Raw genomic sequence first — 22,796 nt, forward strand, 5'->3', positions numbered from 1 at the left:
GAAGTCCAGGATCCAGTTGCATAGGCTGAGGTCGATGCCTGAGCTTGCTGTCAAGTCTGGAGGGGACTATGGTGTTGATTGCTGAACTGTAGTCTACGAACACCATCCTCACATAGGAGTTTCTCTTGTCGAGGTGGGTGAGGGCTGAGTGGAGTGCTGTGGTAATGGTGACGTCTGTTGATCTGTTATTCCGGTAGGCAAATCGGTGAGGGTCCAGGGTGGGTGGCAACATTCTGCAGATCAGGACCTTAATGAGCTTCTCAAAGCATTTGCTCACTATGGGGGTGAAATAACAGGGTGCCAGTCGTTTAGGCATGTTACCTTGCCCTTTTATACGGTACTGGGATGATGACGGATTTGTCAGCCTTCAAACAGAGTAGTCCCAACACAAACATCATACAACATATGATATACCATATAGTCATTAAGCATATAAGCATTCATTCATGTTGCATGTTTGATACTGCTCCTTTTATCAGAATATTTGTTTGTAAAACTGTGTGGAAGAGATGCAGTATATATTCCTATTGAAAGAATGATGGACAGCACATGCATACAGATTAGAACGGTGTTTGAACCCAGACAGAGGGATCATAGTTAATAATGCATTTGAGCTGAATCATACCCTCTGCATGTTAATGTTAGACTTCACCCAAAGGAAAACCCGGGGTTTTCTCGTCTCTGGTTAAGAGCCTTTGAACTGTCAAGCGAGCCTCTCTCTTTGTCTAAAGCAGTATAGCTGCCTCTGCATGTGAGATTACCCCTCCCTCCCTCTATAAGCGTTGTCATGCAGTGTATTTCTCCCACTCTACCTCATCCCTAAACACCAGCATAACTAATCCACGTACATCCTCCTCACCACCCAAATTACCACCCAAGTGACTTGGTTCTCTTTGTTTGCCTCGCAGCATTCTTGTTTAGGATTAGTTATGTAACTGTTTCTTCCCAGCTCTTCAAAAAACTCTGATCAAGCTGTTTCCTTGTCAGCACCTGCTACAAGCTCTCACCCTGAAAAGGTTTTATCAAAGGATTTAGCTCTCTTCCCTGAAATGAAACTTTGTGGATTTCAAGGGTAATTTGGGAGGGTTTGCTTGTATTTGTTACATATAAGCCTAGCTTCCAACAGTAGCCAACTGGGTGAGTGTAACATGGTGCTATGTGTATGTGTATGACAACTGATCTATACTGTAGACTTCTGAGAAGACTTATTCACTGTTGAATGCTAAAATGCCCCCTAGAGAGCATTTCTACTATCAGTGCTATTGTCATCTTTTGAAAATGCCATGTCTGTTCAAACGATCAAACAGTTTCATTATGGTGAAGAATGACGTTGTGTTATGTGTTTCTCTAACTTGTTGAGCCTGTTTCAAATGTAGTAAGCAACAGTATGTTAGCGAGTCAGAGCCTGACGATTGACAGAGGGAGCTAAAAGAGATGAAACTATAAAAATGTAATTGTTTTAATGACACCATGACCTTAGTTGGACTCAGTAGTGACAAGAATCTCTACTGTAATTGTATATCATCTATCACAGACCGCAGTTGCCGTGGTAGCAATTCATGTGTGACTCCATGGTCATAGTGGAAATTGATGACATTTCAATTATGCTTGTCATTTTTTATCTCTCAGCTGCAGGTGTTGGGCATCGGACACACATATTGTAAGGGCACACTTATTGTTAAACTGACATCATTATTTAGTGCAATGTCAGATGAATCAAAACAATCTAATATAATTATATTATGTACGTAATTGGAATTTGGATATTGCAATGGGATCATGAGGTTCATGGCCATGGTTTGGTAAATTGGACAGCAAGTTTGTAATTGACCTTTTCATACCCTCTACCCCCCTTTACAGTTTCTCTACTGTATATTATTTTATTTTTTATTTATTTTTTAATAATAAATATAATAATTCTTCCTTCTTCTAGCATTATGACTGCCAATGGCCCATGGCCCTATAGCATAGATTATAGCATAGCTATACCTATAGCATAGTCGCTTTGAATAAATGCATCTGCTAAATACCAAAAATGTAATGTAAATGTAAATGAGAAAAATGTGAATAGTGTTCACTAAAATATAGAGAAAAAGGGGGACAGAAATTAAATGTCTGTACAATAAAAACTATTTGTGAGTCGTCACCATAGTTTCACTTCAGGAGTATGGATGAATCAGACAGAGAACATGATCTCCACATTGCTGCCGTATCTTAACTTACTTACAACAGTTTGCAGAGAACTACTATTACTATCATTTTAGAGAATGTCCAGTGCAGTGCCTTTATGTCCAGTGTTTTAGATACAGTGCCCTGCTTAAGTAATGGACAGTGAAGCATTTTCTTCTTCTTTAGGCTCTATACTCCAAACCCTTGTATTTTAAATCAAACAATTACAAGGAGGTGAAAGTAAAGATTCTCATTGTCATGTACATGTTGCTATCACATTACAACACTTTTTATAGTCTTATATTTATACTTTATAGTTACCACTATTTTAGGTAAAAAAAAGTGATGGGACAGATTTATCAAATGTCAAAATTAAGCACTCATGTTTAGTATTTGGTCGACCATCCTATGCATGCAATAACCGCCTGGAATCTATGACCCATTGACCCCATCAGACACTGTGTGTGTTCTCTGGTGATGCTCTGCCAGGCCTGTACTGCAGGCATCTTCAGTTGTTTTGAGGACGTTATGCCTTAGGTCTCCCCTTTAGATAATTAAATGCATGTTTAATAGGATTTAATTAAATTTGGAGATGAACTTAGCCAGTCAACAACTTTCCACTTATTGGCCCTGAAAAAACTCTCTAGTTGTTTGGCAGTATGTTATGGCTCATTGTCCTGCTGTATGATAAAGCGCTGTCCAATGAATTTGGAGGCATTTGCTTGTACTTGGGCTGACAAGATGTTTCTGTCCATTTCAGAATTCATCCTGCTGCTGCTGTCAGCAGTTACATCATCAATGAAGACAAGTGAGCCAGTTCCAGTGGAAGCCGTACATGCCCAAGCCATAACACCCCCTTCACCATAGTTGACAGATGAGGTGGTATGCTGTGGATATTGGGCGGTTCCTTTTTTCTCCACACTTTACTCTTGCCATCACTCTGGTACATGTTAATTTTTGTCTCATCTGTCCTGCTTTTATGTACTTTTTAGCAAACCATAACCTGACCATCGTGTTTTTTTAGCTACTGGTTTTTACCTTGTAGCCTCTGTATTCTGCCGGTGATGTATTCTGCAGATGGTAGTCTCTGACACGTTCACGCCTCCCTCCTGGAGAGCGCTCCTGAACTGTGGGACAGCCTCCCTCCTGGAGAGCGCTCCTGAACTGTGGGACTCCCTCCTGGAGAGTGCTCCTGAACTGTGGGACAGCCTCCCTCCTGGAGAGTGCTCCTGAACTGTGGGACAGTTGTTTTCCCTCCTGGAGAGTGCTCTGAACTGTGGGACAGTTGTTTTGGGGGTTTTCTTAATCATGGTGAGCATTCTTCTGTCATCCACTGTAGAAGTCTTCTTTAGACTTACCAGTGCTTTCCCTCACCAATGCTTTCGTTCATTTTAATGATGTTCAAAACTGTTGATTTTGGTCAGTTAAAGGTTTTGGCTATATGTTTCCGATTGATTCTCTCTGATCCTCATGTTGACAGACAAGATAGCAAACACAAAGCCTAAAATCAATACTAGACATTGAGAACTCTCTTATGGCTGTGCAAATGTTGTGGCGGAACACAGGTGACAAACAAGAAACACCATTCAAGCCAATTGTCCCATCACTTTTGGCACCCTGAAACAAGGAGACTATGAATAGAAAGTGTTGTAATTTTTGAATGGTGAAACCAATGTACACAGAAACCTTCAAATGAAAGCTGATAATCTCTACTTTAACCTCCACAGCTCTTTTCGCCTCTCAAGATGTTGAGAATAGAATGTATATTCTATTTAGAGAATAATGTTTGTGTGGCTTTTTATAACTTGAGCTTGGAGGGAAAAGAAAGAGGGAGAGAGAGAGAGAGAGAGGAAGATTAAAGTTAAAAGGCGTTCTGCACTGGTAGACCCCACTCTCAATTATTAGAACGAAATATGCTTATTTTTACACTTTGCTGATTAACATTTAAACAACCAGGCAACTCCTGTGAAATCGTCATGTATCTTTTATTGGGCGGAGTGGGACAGTGCAATCCTCCCTAGACAAAGAGTAGTCAGTGATGCAGGGAAGGATGAGGAAGCCCTGCTCTGGAGGACCATAAAGCAGCTGAACCAATGACATGGTGCATTAAGTGGAGGGATGAAAAGATGAGGCACGCTCAAACCCTGAAACCCCCAAAGACTGGAACGAGCCATTTCCCCTCAGTTAGCTTCTCTGCATTCAATATGCAGAGTCTCCACTGTAGAGTAGTGATGCAATCTCAACAGGAGCAGTTGGTGTGCAACTGTATCAAGTGCCTCAATCGTATATCAACAACACAGTTGGCCTTCCCCAAGCTCCAAGCATTACCAAATTCTATGGAAACACTCTTCCTCCGCCGATTACACTCCCATCCACTCCCACAATACTGAATCCCAATATCCCTTTTATACATCTAATCTGCTGTCTCTGAGGGAATCATTCCCCCACATGGTCGCTGTTCATATCACTTCCTCTGCTCTGGCCCTCTAGTGGTGGAATGGGAACTTCATTACCAGGAATACAGAAATGGTTTTTCTCCCATAAATATGAATAATGGTTGTTGTCTGCCCTCTTGTGGTATGTTCTCCACAGTGATGTCCACTGATGAACTTTTGTTTTATTGCAATTATAAGACATGTTTCTATTGACAAAGTTATACCGGTGCGTACACTTTCAGTGTAGGCTATCCAATGTATGAAAATGTCCAACCAAAAAGAAAAAAGAAAAACTGGCTGCTGTTATAATTTATGATACATTACATGCCACATAATTATTCAGGGGTTTGTAAAAGGTATAGGCTATCCATAAGGAGAATATTCAGGCGTGGAGTCATTTCGATATTTGAAAGTCACTTTTAAGTTTTATTGGAATTGGCCCCAACCTCAGTAACATTTGGTTGGGATAGTCCAAAATTGAAATATGGAGAGGGGGGGGGGGCTGTAGAAATAAATATTGTTGGATATTTTTGTATGTGTGGTTAGTCAATTAGAATACAGTTAACTTCCTAATTAAATTAGCGTTTATGGCTAACATGCATTGGATTCAAAAGTGGTAGAATGAGTCAAATTTAAGTCATTTGGGCCTAATACCGGATCTGGACAATATAACCGTGCCTGCATCCACACCGGTACACCGGTATGCTCTTGTTCTGACAGAGGGTGAAACCTGCAGCTTTTTTAACCTGTCGATAATATTTTATCATATCTATATTAACCTATAGTTAGTTCAATTCGTATGAGTTTAGATTAATAGGGAATAACATTACTCATCGATACAGTTGGGTAAAACGCATATAATGCAAGTTCACACTGAGAGAACAATAGCGGACTGCAAGCCCGGACTTTAAAGTGCTGATAAAAAGAAAGACCGATAGCCGCATCTCTTTTTGACGGACATAGACGGACCATGGCGGCGATAACTAGCCAGGATTCTGCCGCACAAACGCGGGTCTATTTCCAAACCCCTCCCGGTACCGAGGACCCAGTCGTGCAGAAGCAAGGGCGGGTAACCGTGAAATACGATAGAAAGGAGCTGAGGAAGCGGCTCAATTTGGAGGAGTGGATAATTGAGCAGTTAACTGATTTATACGACTGTGAGGTAGGCGATGACATTATTATTTTCTTTTTACACTAGGCCTGTTCTCCATGATATTTTTTTAAATATTTTTTTGTCTGGCCCAAGTTTGACTGGAATTGATGTCAAGGATTGTAGGAATATCAAAACACTACAATAATGTTGTATTTTATATTTAGGCCTACTAATGACAAGATGGGAATTACGCAATGTAGGGCGTGGTCACCCTCCTTATAATATTCAGAATTGAATGAATACTCAGATGCTCAAATAGTGAAAGTGATGTCATTCCGTGTGCTCTGCCAACAAAAGGTGTGCATGTCATGTATTGAACACTAGGCCCAAGCCATGGCACAATGCTCTAAGTACTGTATGTATGAACGAAGTTCACTATCTGCAAAGCATTAGCCTTCACTTGGTCTTTGACAAAGATATAGATAACGTCATCATAATGATACAAATATTACCCCACCCTTTGCTGCTCCTCCTCTTTTGAGACATACTATAGTTTTATAGCCCAACACGATGTTTGAATGTATTCAGGCTAGAATGATGGAATCAGTTCATGTACAATATGACCTATCTAATTGAGCAACAGCTTTTTGGTCATTTGATATATGACTGTAGTAATCCTAATAATGAGCAGCGGTAGCAGGATTTATTGATCAGGTAAGCTATTAGGAACAAATATACAGCTATACAGCACTAGTACATTACTGGACTTGTAATGAAATTGACCATTGACCGTGTCAAATTGTCCTCAAGAGACCATTTGTGCAGATGAACAGCTAATGACAGACCTAATGCAACCTTGGCCGGACCAGAGGATGGCATAGTGAGATATATAATTGTGATTGATCAGAGTTTGATTAAGGGAACAGACCTGGTTCGCTCTGGCTTGTGCCAGGGAGGGCAGTGTTCAGTGTTTTCTGATAGGTCTATACAGAGTGTGGGCCAAGGCCAACCTCTCCGGGCTCCCCAATAGATATTTGTCCTTTATACTGTACATCACCAGTCAAAAACATTTTGTAAGTATTGGATACAAATTGTGCTCTAGTATTGCATATAATTAACTGAATACAAGAGTTGATTTGTATGCATTGGCTGCTCCTCCATTCAAGTTCAATAATAGTCAATTGAGACAACAGGCAGGAAGGCAGCCAGTGTGGACTGTTAATAATAGTACACAGCACCACACAGAGGGCTCAACCCATCCTGTTGTTTAGCAACAGAGGCAGGAAGTCAGGGACATGTGAGGGATGTGCAGGGGGAAGACTGGCCTGTTTGATCCGTTGCCTTTTCTGCTCTGATCAATTGACCATTGTGCTCTATTTGTTCTCTCTCTCTCTCTCTCTCTCTCTCTCTCTCTCTCTCTCTCTCTCTCTCTCTCTCTCTCTCTCTGCCAATCCTTCTCTCTCTTTTTCCATCTCCCTCTCTCTCAGGAGGAGGAGATTCCAGAGTTGGAGATAGACGTGGATGAGCTGTTGGATATGCCCACTGATGGAGACCGGGCCTCCAGGGTCAAGGTGGCAACCAAACCTTCCATTACCTTTTTACCAAATTATAGGAATGATTTGTTTCCACACAGTGTGTAATATTGTAATATTGCTGATTATGATGATTATGTTTAATAGGTTTAAAACACAATAATCTAGTCCATTATTTTAAATTTGCATTGACAGACAAATTCTATTTTCAAATTTGCACACATACCTCGAACATCTTTGCAAAATCTGAACTTTGAACCTCCCATTGGCATCAATGCATGGTTTACACAACAGTGCCCTGAGAGCCCACTAATTAATTGATTTCCATTTTCTTCCACTCTGTTTTTCAGAGTTTGTTGGTTGACTGTTTCAAGCCTACAGATGTAAGTTCAGATGTCAAACTGATTCTTTTCAGCTATTGCCATGCTGTTCAATCCCAGGCCATGTTTTTGAAATGAATGATTAGTATTCATTCTACTATTCAAGAGCAGTCTTTACATGAGAACAGTCTTTATATGAGAACAGTCTTTATATGAGAACAGTCTTTATATGAGAACAGTCTTAACATGAGAACAGTCTTTATATGAGAACAGTCTTTATATGAGAACAGTCTTTATCTGAGAACAGTCTTTATGAGAACAGTCTTTATATGAGAACAGTCTTTATATGAGAACAGTCTTTATATGAGAACAGTCTTAACATGAGAACAGTCTTAACATGAGAACAGTCTTTACACGAGAACAGTCTTTATATGAGAACAGTCTTTATGGGAACAGTCTTTATATGAGAACAGTCTTTATATGAGAACAGTCTTTATCTGAGAACAGTCTTTACACGAGAACAGTCTTTATATGAGAACAGTCTCTATATGAGAACAGTCTTAACATGAGAACAATCTTTATATGAGAACAGTCTTTCTATGGGAACAGTCTTTATATGAGAACAGTCTTAACATGAGAACAGTCTTTATCTGAGAACAGTCTTTATATTAGAACAGTCTTTATATGAGAACAGTCTTTACATGAGAATAGTCTTAAGATGAGAACAGTCTTTATATGAGAACAGTCTTTATCTGAGAACAGTCTTTATATGAGAACAGTCTTTATATGAGAACAGTCTTTATATGATAACAGTCTTTCTATGGGAACAGTCTTTCTATGAGAACAGTCTTTACATGAGAACAGTCTTATCACAAGAACAGTCTTTATATGAGAACAGTCTTTATATGAGAACAGTTTTTATATGAGAACAGTCTTTATATGAGAAGTCTTTATATGAGAACAGTCTTTCTATGAGAAGTCTTTATATGAGAACAGTCTTTATATGAGAACAGTCTTTATCTGAGAACAGTCTTAACATGAGAACAGTCTTTATATGAGAACAGTCTTTATATGAGAACAGTCTTTATCTGAGAACAGTCTTAACATGAGAACAGTCTTTATATGAGAACAGTCTTTATATGAGAACAGTCTTTCTATGGGAACAGTCTTTATCTGAGAACAGTCTTTATATGAGAACAGTCTTTATATGAGAACAGTCTTAAGATGAGAACAGTCTTTATATGAGAACAGTCTTTATATGAGAAGTCTTTATATGAGAACAGTTTTTATATGAGAAGTATTTATATGAGAACAGTCTTTATATGAGAACAGTCTTTACATGAGAACATTCTTAAGATGAGAACAGTCTTTATATGAGAACAGTCTTTATATGAGAAGTCTTAAGATGAGAACAGTCTTTATATGAGAACAGTCTTAACATGAGAACAGTCTTTATATGAGAACAGTCTTTATATGAGAACAGTCTTTATCTGAGAACAGTCTTTATATGAGAACAGTCTTTACATGAGAACAGTCTTTATATGAGAACAGTCTTTACATGAGAACAGTCTTTATGTGAAAACAGTCTTTACATGAGAACAGTCTTAAGATGAGAACAGTCTTTATATGAGAACAGTCTTTACTGTGTATGAGAACAGCCCCACCTAACTCTCTATTATTTATATACCCCAGGACTTTGTTACGGCACTCCTGGAGAAGGTTAAAGGTCTGCAGAAACTCAGCACTCCTCCCAAAAAGAATGAAAAATCTCCCCCTTAGCCTCGTGGTATGGCCACCCAATCAGGCTGCAACCTAGTTCTACACAGGGACACCCAGCTACTCCCAGTCCCTCAGTGTCAGCAGAATCGAGAGAGGGAGGAGGGCAGACCAATCAACTGTCCACAGCAGGGATTATCTATCTCTTTCTTTGTTTAATCAACGTCTTGTCGATTTATAACCATATTATACAGCTGTAAGTGATGAGTGTTCTACTAATAGCATAATTTAGTATAGCAGTGATAAAACAATGTGTTGACAAAACATGAGAAAAAACATGATAACATTTAACTTGAGCTATAAGTCGCAAGCAAAGCAAGATACCTGTTACATACATTTCATGATAGCTCATAGCAAGTTATGACATAGGAACATTATGCAGTCTTACCAAAGCTAACTCATTTGCTAGTCGATTTGCTGGCGTACATTTTTTTGTGACATCTTAAAATTATCAATGACTTGTAATGGCAGGACACATCGTTTATTACAATGGAATTTATAATTCAAGTTAAGTGTTAAAATTGTTACTGAGGATACTTAACGTGACATACGGTAGTTAATGCAGTTAAAGTATGTTTAGTGAGTTCAAGCTGAGTAGTGTAACACACAGGAACCACATAGAGACAAATGTGGTAAAAGAATAATGTTACCCTGTAAGTCATCATCTGTCTTTTGTCTGTTTTTTGTGGGGATAGCTTGACCGTCTTTGTAATATTTTTTACCTAACTCCTGGAATTAACAATAATTAACATAATTTCTACCAGTTTTCTGTATTATACTTTTGTTTTGACTTGGGCAAGTGTGGACAGCGGTAAACACAAACACCAGCATGTCACACATTGGCCACTGTTTTAACTACTTGCAAACTTTGAGGAATGAATGGCTGTTTTTACAATATGAAAAACTACCTAAAACTGCATAAAAACTAACATGAATTAAAATTGTTTAAATAAATCTTAACTATCACATTTCAACAGGGCTAGAGTATATGAAGTAACAACACAGTCACTTTGATATGTTTTTGTATAGGTAACAGTTTTAACACTTGCAGTCTTGCAGTTCATTATGTAAACTTGCTTCTACTCATCGGTTAGGGTTCGATTTTTTTTGCAGTTATTTATTTTTTTGGTAACAAATCTATTTGCATTACCATCACAGGAACACATTCTCAATGTTCCCTTTGAGACCTACTGTAAAATATGTTATATGTTTTCATCTTACTGTAATACTCCACCCCTGTGCCTGATGGGGTTTCCTCTGTTCCTCTGAGACCTGGCCTAAGCGAGTAGAAAGGCATTTGCTTTATATAGCTTTTTATTTGTTCCTTAAACCAAATAAACCAATCTGTCATTAATCATAAACACTGCAAATTGGGACTTGTAAGGCCTTAGAGGATAACTCTTGATGATTGTATTGACTATTGTTTTTGAAGCAATGTCTTTGTAAGATATGAGATAGTTGGTCCTAAAGTAAATCTATTCAACATGCAGATTTTGACTGTAACCAAGTTTCCTGCATCTGTCAACTGACTGTTTCTACTGTACTATATGACTACCATTACCTGTACCATTACTTACTACTCCATTGTGACTTAATGTTCTAATCTCCCTTGTGGGTAGCACAGCTAAAGACACTTCTCCTTGGCGGCTATTAGTTTCCTAGTGCAGTGTATATCCTGTAGGCCAGGCCTGTCATATGGTGGAAGACTGAATCAAACCATTGACAGGGTCACTACATTATCTGCTGGATGAAGTGACTGCATCATTAGTTGTGTCTGAGTGATAAACATGTGATTCCAAAACTGTAGTGATTTAATGTAGCAATACTCACTGGTGCTATTTGCCAATTTGTTACATTTTTATGAAAAATCAATAAAAGTGTTTTACCTACTCTCCTATGTGATACATTTCTTCAGAAAATAAACAAATGGTCTTTGAAAATCAACCTTTTAATCAGTTTCAATATAATTAAATCAAATTGAAATAAATCAAATTTGTTTTAGCAATTCACAACCTGTTACAAAACATTCATTAGATATAAAAAGATATCACTTTTTTACTGCTTCCTACAGGTTTATAATAAGGCTGGCAAATTAGTCAAAGTATGAGCAACACTTGATGTCACAGAACAAATATTGGACAAAACAGAAGAGACCAGGGAGAGAGGCAGGTGGCAGCATTGAATGCTGCATCAAAACGGATTATTTGCTTACTGAAACTACATTTTAATTGTATACTTAATTCCAAAATAATACATCCATAGTAATCTACAGTAGAACACTAAGATGCAGGGTCTTCAGAAGAATGTACCATTCACAGTATCTCAGGGCTGGGACTCTGGTGGCAAAGGTCAATGGGTGCCCCTATGAAGAATCAATTCTATGCTTTTAAGAAAGAGAATAATTGTAGGGCACAGTAACCTCAAGCAAGCATTAAGAGGCAACTTATTTTGAGTTTAATTCTCACTATAAATCAGATCTCCTCTCAATGCTCAGCAGTTCCACTTCAAAGATGAGCGTGGCGCCACCTGATGGAGAGATGGGGTTACACAAACTATTGTTAGTGGACAGTATGCATCATGAAGAAATGGCTTCATCAGAGATTGACATTACATTTTCGATTTAAAGCCTAGCAAAAATGTTCTCTAGAACTAGTGAGTGCAGGCAGTATGTGTGGGAATAGGCAAATGTTTTGAATGGCTGTTCGAGTACTACTCACATATTTTTTTTTTGTATGCTAATACTTTAACACTTACAGGGAAACGCAGTGTGTAACGAGCAGATAAACAAAGTGGAGATGAGAGGAAAAAATAACTGCGCTTCAGCAATTGGCCAAACCATCAGCCGAGTATGGGAGTCTAACTAGTCAGAAGCACAAGGATGGATCTAACCATCAGATCCATCAGCATGGCCCAATTTTACAGTACGATGTGACAAAAAAAGAGAAAAAATAGTTCCCTAGTTAAAGATCGAGTTTTAACGTCCAGTCGAGTACTCAAAGTAGTTACATTAACACAATTATAAACAGTGAAAACAGCTAGACATTTCAATTAGGCCTACCTGGGATTTTAGGGGGTGCTCCTCTGTCTCCATACCCTACAAATTAAACAACAAAGTAACATCAATCAATTGGCTAGTGGTTTGCATTGATGATGGTCAGCACAATAATGGATTAACATTTGGGTGCAATTAAACAGTAAAAGTTCATTTTTACCACAAGCTATAAAATGAGGAATTGATACAATTGAGGAGAAACTGACCCAGCTCTGAGGGGATGACCAGTTTCCTCTTCTCTCCTTCGCACATTCTAAAAAGAATAAACAAATAGCAAGAATAAATGCACGTCAAGAATCAAATTTCAGTATATGGACACAATACCCACATTCTGAACTCTACATTTTTTCTGCCAATCAAGCCATTTTGTAATCCCGAAAAAGTTTCAAAATCAGTAACACTGGCAGTGAGGCACCCACCCGAGTAGGCCCTGGTCCCAGCCTTTGATAACTTGTCCTGTGCCCAGAGTAAAGGTGAAGGGCTGGTTCCTTGGAACACTGCTGTCAAACTCTGTTCCGTCCTCCAGCTTTCCCTGCAGAAAAAAAAACACACAACATCATAAATGTCCTTGCCTATATATTTGACTTAACTCATGCCAGATCACTTCAGGCTGAGCACAAATGGAAAGTGTTTGAACTATGTAGCCAGCAGAAGCTCTTATAGCGACTCACGGTGTAGTGCATGTTCAGCACATCTCCTTTACGGGACTTGATGGGGCAGTTGTCAACTCTTTTCTTGATGCCAATTTGGAGCTTCTTTTTGTCGCCGCCAAGTACCGCCACAGGAGCCAAGGAGACCAGGGTGACCGCCAGCAGGAGCAGCCTCATGACTGAACACAAAGAGAGAGCTGCTGTAACGGCAGAACAAGCCCAGCCTGAAGCCCTGGAGCAAGCTGAACTTAGTTAGCTATGCATGTTCAATAATATAGCCATTATTCATTATTGGTCAGGCCCAGAAGATGCTGAATTTAATACACGTCATCATCAATAACGGGGGGAATAAGAGGTTGCAAATAGTGTAATAAATCCTACAGCCAGGGCAGGCGCATACATTGCACAGTATGTCAAATAAATGAACGATTTTAGCAAATCATCAATGATCTTAAATAAACATTGTGTTTAGCTAGCTAGTGAAAAGTCGGCTACGTTGTAGCAAGCTAGCTAGTTCTCTATCGAGCTAGGCTAGCAAGCCATCGTCTTTTGCTCATAAAATAAACGACTACTTCAGATAAAGCAATCACATAAGTATCCTCCATATCTCGTGTCAAGTATATTTACCTGCGCCAGACGATATAATTAAACACGTTGATGTATAAACCCAAATGTTCTAACTCCCAATATGTGATATAACTAGCTAGTGCTAAAACTTGATAGCTACCAATTCGGAAGCGAATGAATGAATGTCGCGATGTGTATACGCAATGATTTTCTATATCCTGTCATTGGTCCGTTTTCTCTATGCGTTTTCCAGGGTTGGCCGGAAAATGAACTAGAAAATGATTCAGCCTCTCTTCCGCCAGATGGCGCCAATGTGACTTCCCCAAAGTAGTGGCCGTGGTGGACTGATGGCAGATGGTCACCAAAATAACAGTGTTGGGGTAGCTATGTATTGAACTAAATTACCAATTACTATACAAGACAAGAAGTTGAACAATAGTAAAGCTACCCTTGAGAGAAATATAGTTTGTAAACTAAAACTTTGTAAAAAAGTAGTTCACTACATCGAAATGATGTCACGCCAGTCAGTCACGCCAGTCAGTAACTGACAAATAACCGGTCCTTATGACACACACACACACACACACACACACACACACACACACACACACACACACACACACACGCGCGCGCACACGCACACACACACACACACACACACACACACACACACACACACACACACACACACACACACACAAGGAATAGAGTTGTTTATGTACAACAATGTATGTATCAGCCTATTGATTATAGTTATTATATTGATTAAAATATACATGTCAATCTCCATACAGATATGTCATGTTGTGCTGTAATTATTCTCTCCCGACAAGTTTTTCCATTAGTACTTATAGAGCATGATTCATACCAGTATGAGTGCATGTGTTAGAGAGACAGAAATAAATGCTTTTGTGTGTGTGCGTGTGTGCGTTTGCATGTGTGTATGTACGTATGAGAAAGAATGAAAGAGAGAGAGCATTGTTAAAGGTTGTCATTACCATGACATACCAAAGACAGACAGATGGTCTCATGCTGCCCTTCTCCTTCGACTCATTCTTCACAACCTTCAAATCTCATCTCTCATCATCTCATTTGGACCCCACTCTCTCACCTATGGTAAATTCCTTGTTCTCTAAACAGTTAATTAAAAGGCTGCTTTCAGAAAAGACTGATATAAATGCATGTATTCATGAGGTACAGACTACTGATGAACCCACTGTGAAGACCCATCAACTGAATCTCAGTCCTTCTCAACCCTACCGTATGACAGTCTAGAAAATTGATAATTGAAAATCTTTGTTTTAATATTGTGGATGCTGCATTGTACATTTGTGGTTATATACGCATGAGAAGGTTGACGATTGAGATTAGTGTAATTATAATACTAAGCCTAGGGCTTTTCCTGCTGGGAGTCACAGAATATTGTATAATAATAATAATAATTAAAGCTGCAAGCAGCGATTAACGGGGTCTAAGCTTCATGGCATGGTCACAGGAATAAATGTCTCTCTGAGAATGGTCAAGGGATAGCCTTGGAGATGTGTACCATGTCTTTGGTTTATCAGCTTTTATGTGATAGACCATGCCCACAAGCCCAACAGTATAGCCAATCATGACCATGTTTAATACATTTGGCTAAGACTGTACCTCAGGGCATGTGTATCAAATGTCATGACATCAAGAGATGAGAAAGAGAAAATAAATATGGCATTCTGCCCCCTTGTGGTTGATTTGCACGTGGCTTTAGGGGTATCACCCTGAAAGCCTAATGAATGAATTAATGGTCTTTATTGTCATTAATACAGTACAGGTACCATACAATGAAATTTAGTAGGGGGGGCTCCCCTGGTGCTTGGAAAAAGACTAAAAACAAGAGGGCCAAGGGTAAAATAAAAAAGGGAAAAGAGCTGGTTTACATAAATAAAGGCTATGTACACTATCTACTATACTATACTACTATACTATACAATAAAACGCTGTGCTGTACTCTATGCTATGCTATAAATATCCTAACTTTTCCTATATCTGAACCTTATGTACACAAGGGTTGTCATATTGCACATAGTATTGTTGCACATTCATTTAAAGTGTCGCAGTTAGCAGGTTTGAAATGTTCACAGTTGTATTTCAATATTGCACTTGTGTTTTACAATCTCGTAGCTGCCATCAAGTTGTCTAGATTGTCCAGGGCCTAGAACCTAGGTCTTTGCTGTGTTCAGGGCCTGAATGGCCCTAGGGTAGAAGCTGAGCTTCAGTCTATTTGTCCGTGCGGACATGGTCCTGTGTACGCCCTCTGGACAATGCATTGGTTAATAGCAGTGATGCTGTTTGTACAAAATGGATCCTGTGAGCACATCAGTCCATTGATGCTACATACCAAGTTTGGTGGGTAGATAGGTCAATAACTGTAAAAGATAACTGTAAAAGATGTGTTCCAGTCCGTAGGGATCAACATGATCTTCTACACACTGCCCAGGGTGGGTCTGCCCAGGGAACTATGTAGTGCACTGAGTAGAAACATCTTCTCATTTGAATGCCCTGCAGCATCATCAATCTGTGACACAAGTGACATATATTTCAGTCACGCACACAACTGAGAAGTAAACACAGATCTTCACCAGACATGTATGCTAAGTAGCTGCAGACAGTATTGTTAGACAAACTAAATGTCTGAGGTTTAAATAAGCCCTCAAGCTTCGTCTAAAACCATCGACATAGACACCAATCTCATCCGGCGACATAGATCGAAATTGTTCAAGTAGAATACAATTAACCACGCCAATTACCCCCTCTGCCCCCTGAGTGGTACTCACTACTACACTACTGATTCTTATCCATACTCATATACATATGTTATTTAGTTTGTGTTGGCTTATTTAATTAAAACTTTATTTGTATCATTTAAACACATGTGTGGACTCCCTTATTTGTCACCACCACCTCCAAAATCCTCTCTAATGATATTTGACTCTAACTTTAGGCATTTTAAGTAGTAATAAATGTAGGGGTGTTCTAACTTTTTCCAATGACAATTGCATTTTTTTGTAATTACATTTTACAAAAAAAATAATATATATATTGATCAAATGTCCATCATTTTTAAATATGTTGAAAAAGACAAAAGCTTTCATGGGGTGTCTTATCTTTTTCACATGACTGTATGATTCACTTACTTAGACAAATACTTGTTGTAAGTCGCTTTGGATAAAGGCATCTGCTAAATGTCTAAAATGTAAAATGTAAATACATCATACTGTATGTGATTTTGGTATTGTAAATGTGCCATTTCATATGCATTTGTCTGGATTTATTTTTTATTTTTTATTTTTTAAATGTTATTTCCATTAGGAAATAGGACATTCCTATTTTTGTATCGCAGTCAATATGTTGTGGAATTATGCTTTACTTTTGTGTAAAACAACCTCATATTTGTACTGTGTGTAGAAGAAAATATTTTCCCTTGCTCCGGAGCTCCGATCCTATGCTATACATCAAACACATGTAACCCTCCCACACCTCTCATTAGACCCTGGATGTTATTATAGTATTATGGTCTCCTCACAGCAGTGCCACTGGTCCTTCATATCAGTATAAATATTACGGTAATTCATAATATGAAAGCCAGTTAAGTACTTTAATACCAGAGTACCTCATTCTCTGCGTATGCCTTGCTGAGAGCACACAGCAGACAACGATGAGGCTTGGCCCACCCAGCAAGCCCAACTTTTTTTTATATGAGGTTTGATGTCCTCTAGTAGCTTTGACTGCCTGCTAATCCTGTCACTGAAAACACTGCTTACAGTCGAAGCCGGGGGAAACGTAAGCCTAGGCTTCAGAGGGGCCGTGGGGAGAAGAGCCAGACGGAAAGGGATGAGAGATGTGTCAGATCCATTAGGACTGAAGGGGAGGGGGGTGGGGGGCTTAGAGACACGTGCATCAAATGGCATATTGATATTCCTCACAATCCCCACTCCTCTCGTCACTTGTATTAGGTGAGGTACGTTTATGTGTAGGGCTCACTGTCTCTTCCTTAAATGTTACATTTGGCACAGCCATTTAGTATGCACTTTACAACATACTGTATCTCCAAAAGTGAGGAAAAATGTCCTCCCATTTTTTTCTGCCTCACGCATTACATTTCCCCTGCTCCCTTTGGCCCGTCACACTGCCATGTTGAGCACCCACAGGTACTGCATCCTGGGGCAGACACTCTCATCAATCACCCCTGCAAACGACACAGCCCCATGTCTCGTCTAAATGATCATATGGTAGTTTCTGAGGCCCATCATCCGTCATGACAGTAATGCCATATAATATGTAAGTATGCTTCTCTCTGTATTGAAAATGTGAGGATGTATAAACACATGAATTGCAGACCTAATCAGAGTAGACGTGTATGATGTGAATGTTTGAGTGCAACCACAGTATTGACTTAAAGGTCAATGTTATGAACTCGTGAAAAGCAAGGACACATTCCGCTGGCCTTGTACGCATGCTTTAATTTGTATCCATTAGGCCAGAGGATTACTCTATTGGTGAACAATCAATGTTCCCGAACACTAACTGGTGTGAAGAATTACTACTGCTCCTGTCCGTTTCCATTAGAGGGGGCCTTATTAACTATCGATCACTTAGATTTTCAAAAAAAAAAAAAAATAGACATGAATTATATCGATACACGAAAATAGATTTCACCCGCTGGCTCACAAATTGTCCCAATGCCTGAATCCTTTATCTTAGAGGTACTTATTAGTTTTTTTTTGTTATTCTGATCCATATCCCACCACTGATCTTTGAATAAACAGTACCATAACACATTCCCTAACCTCTATTATCAACACATTAATATGACAGACAAAACACGTGTGTTATACTGATTTATTGTTCTCAAAGTTGTATTCCATTAAAAATGAGGTTTTGCTGAATAAGTATTTTCATTTCTTCAGACGGATGTTATGAAAACAGATAGAAATCAGACACAAATGTTGATAACAAATGCAACAATTTCTCATCCCCAACAAGACTCTAGAATACAAATGAATTACATTGCTATTAAACAGTCAGAATGTTAGTTTCCAGTGACTATTTCCAGTAACTATTTTCAGCTCACAAACATGTTTCTTCCTGTGTATAACTCATTAAATCACATTCTCAATTAAGATATGCTATGCACAGTACAGCACCTACGTACGTAGCTTATAAGTTTTAATTGACAGGCTTAATTGATGTATTGCTATGCTACAGTAGTTATATTTCACGTTTAAGAGTTACAAGAAACACTAAGAAACAACTGATCACAATAATTTGATAAAACAAAGATCTCTTTAAATATTTAACTTACAGATGATTTGAGTATTAGAAAGATACTTAGATTTTTGATGGAGCACAAACATCTATAGTATAACAATTCACATTTCCCTTTACACTGCAAATACTGCTTTTCACAATGCATCAACACACACTCTAGATGTAAACAGTCATACAAAATAAGAATCTCTGAATCAATCAAGAGCACTGAGACATTGACTAGTATGCAAGACAAGCCTTATTCAGCAGTAACATTCAACCACACCTTCTGCAGTGACAAAAATGGCCCCGGTTCCTTAAGTCATAATTTTGGGTCCAGTTGATTACAATTAAGAGAGGAAAAGATACACAAAATCAGTAAAAGTAAGTAAACATATGAACTAACATACTAAGGCCCCTTAGTGATCTACTACCACATGTAGAACACATCAACTACCCCCTACAATCCTTGAAGATGATCCAGTCTGTCCCCTGTAAGTTACCCTTCATCATAAGACTACACATTCCAAGTTACTGTATTTACTATTCACATCATGATGTCAGTATACCAGGTATACTAGTATTCAAGTACAGTACAGTACAAAGAAGTTGGTCCAAAATTATCATTGTGTCTCTGAGGTTCTGGTCAACTGAATCCCTTGTGCCGCAATAAGACATGGGAGCTTTAAGATACGAAGGGAAAGCTGTATGGATTTTGCAAAAACAAAACATTTTTAACGTGAAATGAGTCATTAGTGAGTGAAAACAGGGATTAAGAACAGACGCGTAGCACATTGTTACCTTGTGAAGGTAATGGGATGGATGAGTGTGACGAGTGAGTGGGTAGTTAGGGGATAAGGACGGGACACGCATGTTACATTTTGTGTTCTAATTCAAACTTAATGAACATCATGATGAGTGATGCTGAAACAGTAATGGCGCAATGTGTTCTGTGCAAGTTAAAACATGATTAGACAAGATTACAACTTAACGTTTTTTTTTTTTATCAATTGCTTTCCTTACTTATTAATTGCATAATGGATTTTCATGATATATTGGCATAGCCATTGTAATTCAACTATTGAGGCAAGGGTTCAAACGACTTACACTAACAAACATTAGAAAGAAAACTCAGCAACTTAGTTTCCTGAACAGTGTGATGGTTAATGATTGTCCTTTTTCTATTCTAAAGTGACAGTGGATTAGATATCACACAAGTGCAAACACCACAAGAAGCTCTCCTCTGACAGAAAAATACAGAAATAAACACCAACTAAATACTCTTAGGTTAGTTCATTAATTACAATATTACTAGTTACCCATAATTCCAAAAATATATCTATTTCTCCCAATGCCTCCCTCTTTCCTACAGAGTTGGACTAGTGCTAGAGAGTGTACATCTCGTTGCTAAGGTTGTTGAGTGTACATCCCGTTGCTAAGGTTGTGCTCATGTCAATGGCTTTCCTGCTCTTGTGCCCTCTCCTACTCTGTGATCTCCAGGATGAGGTCGTCTCCCTCCAGAGTGCTGTCTGTATTGACGTAGAGCTTGGCAACAGTGCCAGAGAGGGGAGAGTTGACCACTGTCTCCATCTTCATGGCGCTGAGAACACAAAGAGGCTGGCCCTTCTCCACCTGGTCCCCTTGCTTCACCTTTACCTCCACCACCTTCCCAGGCATGGGTGCCCCCACCTGGCCACGCACATCCTTCAGGGCCTTGGGGTGGAAGTGCATCTCCTGAAGGGCAGAGGAACAGAGACTAGACAGGTTACAGACTGTGCTTGAGGAGTCTGCTGGACCTAATGTTTATATCCAGAACTATATTATGCAAATTCAACATGATTAAGAGAAAGGTTAGAACATCAGGTGATAATGCGTTCTATGAATTGTGGGGTATCTTTTAGGCGTTACAATCACACCGAATGACATGGTTTAATGTATGCACCTTCATGGCCACCGTATCCTTGACTAGGACGGATCTCAGCTGACCGTTCAGCTCAAAGAACACCTCCCTCTGACCAGCCTTGTTCAGATCTCCCAACGCCAAGGCTTTGATGTGGAGGGTCTTCCCTCGCTCCAACTCAACCTGACCACATTATACAAGAGGGTAACAGAGAGTGGAATATTCAATACATAATCTGCACCAGATTGAATTACATTTCTCATCCACATACAAGTAAAACAAGTGGTGAGGACTGACCTCAAACTCCTCAGCGATCTTGGGCCCATCGAGGAAGAGGCGAGTGTTTAGGCAGTCCACAGGTCCGAAAGTGGTGGTGAAGTCCTTGAACTCCTGGAAGACTTTGGGGTACATGGCAGCGGACATCACATCCTCAGGGGTGATCTCATCTCCATGTGCCTCTCTCAGCTGCTTCTCCAGGGCCTGGAAGTCCATGGCTGGAAGAGATGCACCCGGGCGACCTTCCACACGTGGGAGGGACTTCAGAACCTAAGGGCAGAGGTTATGAATCAGTCATGATAAAAGGCCAGCAGGAGCTTAAAATGACAGAGTGATTATAACTACGAGTTAAACAGTTCAGACAGATTTAGATGTTTACATTAAAGCAGGCGCTTCAAAAAATATGTTAAAGAATACCAGAGGCTATAACAAGCGTTTCGACACTATAAGCAAACATGAGCGTAATAATGAAATAATGCTCCACATCTCTTTCGGAAGTGAGAAATAGGTGCTCAGCTATGGTTGTACAAATCTTTTGTTATAGGCAACGTATGCTAAGCAGATGGCCTATTTATTTTTTTACTGATCTGCAAAATAAATTACACAAGTGCCATCATGTGTCCAATGCAAAATAAGGTGGGAGGAAACTGTATTCGCTGGTGCTGTGAGACACAAAGAAAACAAGTCTTAGAAAACAACTGATCTTGGGCAGGAAATGCTTCTGCGTAACTGAAGTTTTCTTATAGATGGAATGAAAAATACAAATACATTAATAATGTCCATACAGTACAAAGACCTAATAATCCTTTAATACCTTATATGGAAACACAAATCCTTTGTGTGTGTGTGTGTGTGTGTGTGTGTGTGTGTGTGTGTGTGTGTTCCTGTACCTTGGACCTGAAGGGTTCTGGGAAGCCTCCATGAGGGATGCCAATGTGGCCTTGCAGGAACTCCACCACAGAGAGAGGGAAGGAGAGCTCATCTGCTCGCTCCTCCACCTCCGCCCGTGTCAGAGAGTTCTGCACCATGAACTGGGCCAGGTCCCCCACGATCTTAGAGGAGGGGGTCACCTGCAGGGTGGTGGAGACACAGTGTTATTCACATCACCAACGGTGCTACAACACATCTGTCATGCACCATCGTGTTTCAACACCAGACTTCGGGTTGCTGTGCAAGCAAGAACAGAAGTGTGGTACTGTATCATCAAGAAGGGAGAGACCAGGGAGGAAATGATTGGAGAAATGAATATCTTTGCAGCCACAGCACTAGAGCCATGGTTAGAAGACAAGGGAGTAACAGAATGGAGAGAGAAAGAGAATAGAAAGGCATAATGAAAACGGAGTTAACCAGTCCGCTTTTGAGCAGTCCCTTAGACTGACTGACTGTGTCTGTGGTGGCGACAATATTAGAGAGTGAGGGAAATTGAGGAGGAAAAGAACCGAAAGTCAACTATCTCTGATCATTTAATTAAGCCCTAGGAAATGAAAGCCAGCGAGGCGAGACCAAACACTAGAAGATGCAATTGATTGGAGAGATCAGACAGAAGCGTGGAGAACAGAGCAGATAAGCTTTGCTCAAAGCTCTGTGGTTGATCTGACTTTAGGCCGAGGCAGGCAACAAGGAGATTAGCAGCTCCACTTTCTACAAACTTCTATTTCATGTTTTTGTTCGTTTTTTGTTTGTTTTTGAAACAGAGTGGAGACACACACACAATGCAGAGAGAGACTGTAGTGGACGATG

The 22,796-nt window shown here is 39.5% G+C and overlaps 3 protein-coding genes across 3 annotated transcripts in view; 1 reads left to right on the forward strand and 2 right to left on the reverse strand.

The window, feature by feature from the left end:
• Nucleotides 1-5,456: 5,456 nt before the first annotated feature.
• ppp1r14ba (protein phosphatase 1, regulatory (inhibitor) subunit 14Ba) lies at nt 5,457-11,116 on the forward strand. Its single transcript, XM_080529822.1, has 4 exons — nt 5,457-5,766; nt 7,185-7,268; nt 7,580-7,612; nt 9,242-11,116. The coding sequence occupies exons 1-4, from the start codon at nt 5,575-5,577 to the stop codon at nt 9,326-9,328; spliced, it is 396 nt and encodes a 131-aa protein (XP_080385948.1). The 5' UTR covers nt 5,457-5,574; the 3' UTR covers nt 9,329-11,116.
• A 138-nt stretch (nt 11,117-11,254) lies between these two features.
• On the reverse strand, nt 11,255-13,774 carry fkbp2 (FKBP prolyl isomerase 2). The gene is made up of 6 exons (XM_080529821.1): nt 13,655-13,774; nt 13,049-13,206; nt 12,797-12,909; nt 12,584-12,630; nt 12,384-12,419; nt 11,255-11,851 (listed from the first exon to the last, which is right to left on the reverse strand). The coding sequence occupies exons 2-6, from the start codon at nt 13,202-13,204 to the stop codon at nt 11,790-11,792; spliced, it is 414 nt and encodes a 137-aa protein (XP_080385947.1). The 5' UTR covers nt 13,205-13,206; nt 13,655-13,774; the 3' UTR covers nt 11,255-11,789.
• Nucleotides 13,775-18,467: 4,693 nt separating this feature from the next.
• Nucleotides 18,468-22,796, reverse strand: part of pcxa (pyruvate carboxylase a) — a 60,331-nt gene continuing 56,002 nt past the window's right edge. The window contains exons 18-21 of the mRNA XM_080529782.1: nt 21,947-22,126; nt 21,078-21,326; nt 20,823-20,963; nt 18,468-20,614 (exon numbers count right to left, since the gene is read on the reverse strand). Of these exons, the coding sequence (XP_080385908.1) occupies nt 20,363-20,614; nt 20,823-20,963; nt 21,078-21,326; nt 21,947-22,126 (822 nt within the window). The 3' untranslated portion in view covers nt 18,468-20,362. The remainder of the gene's footprint in view (nt 20,615-20,822; nt 20,964-21,077; nt 21,327-21,946; nt 22,127-22,796) is intronic.

Source organism: Nansenia antarctica, assembly GCF_963989245.1.
Source record: "Nansenia antarctica genome assembly, chromosome: 4".
Lineage (NCBI taxonomy): Eukaryota > Metazoa > Chordata > Actinopteri > Argentiniformes > Microstomatidae > Nansenia > Nansenia antarctica.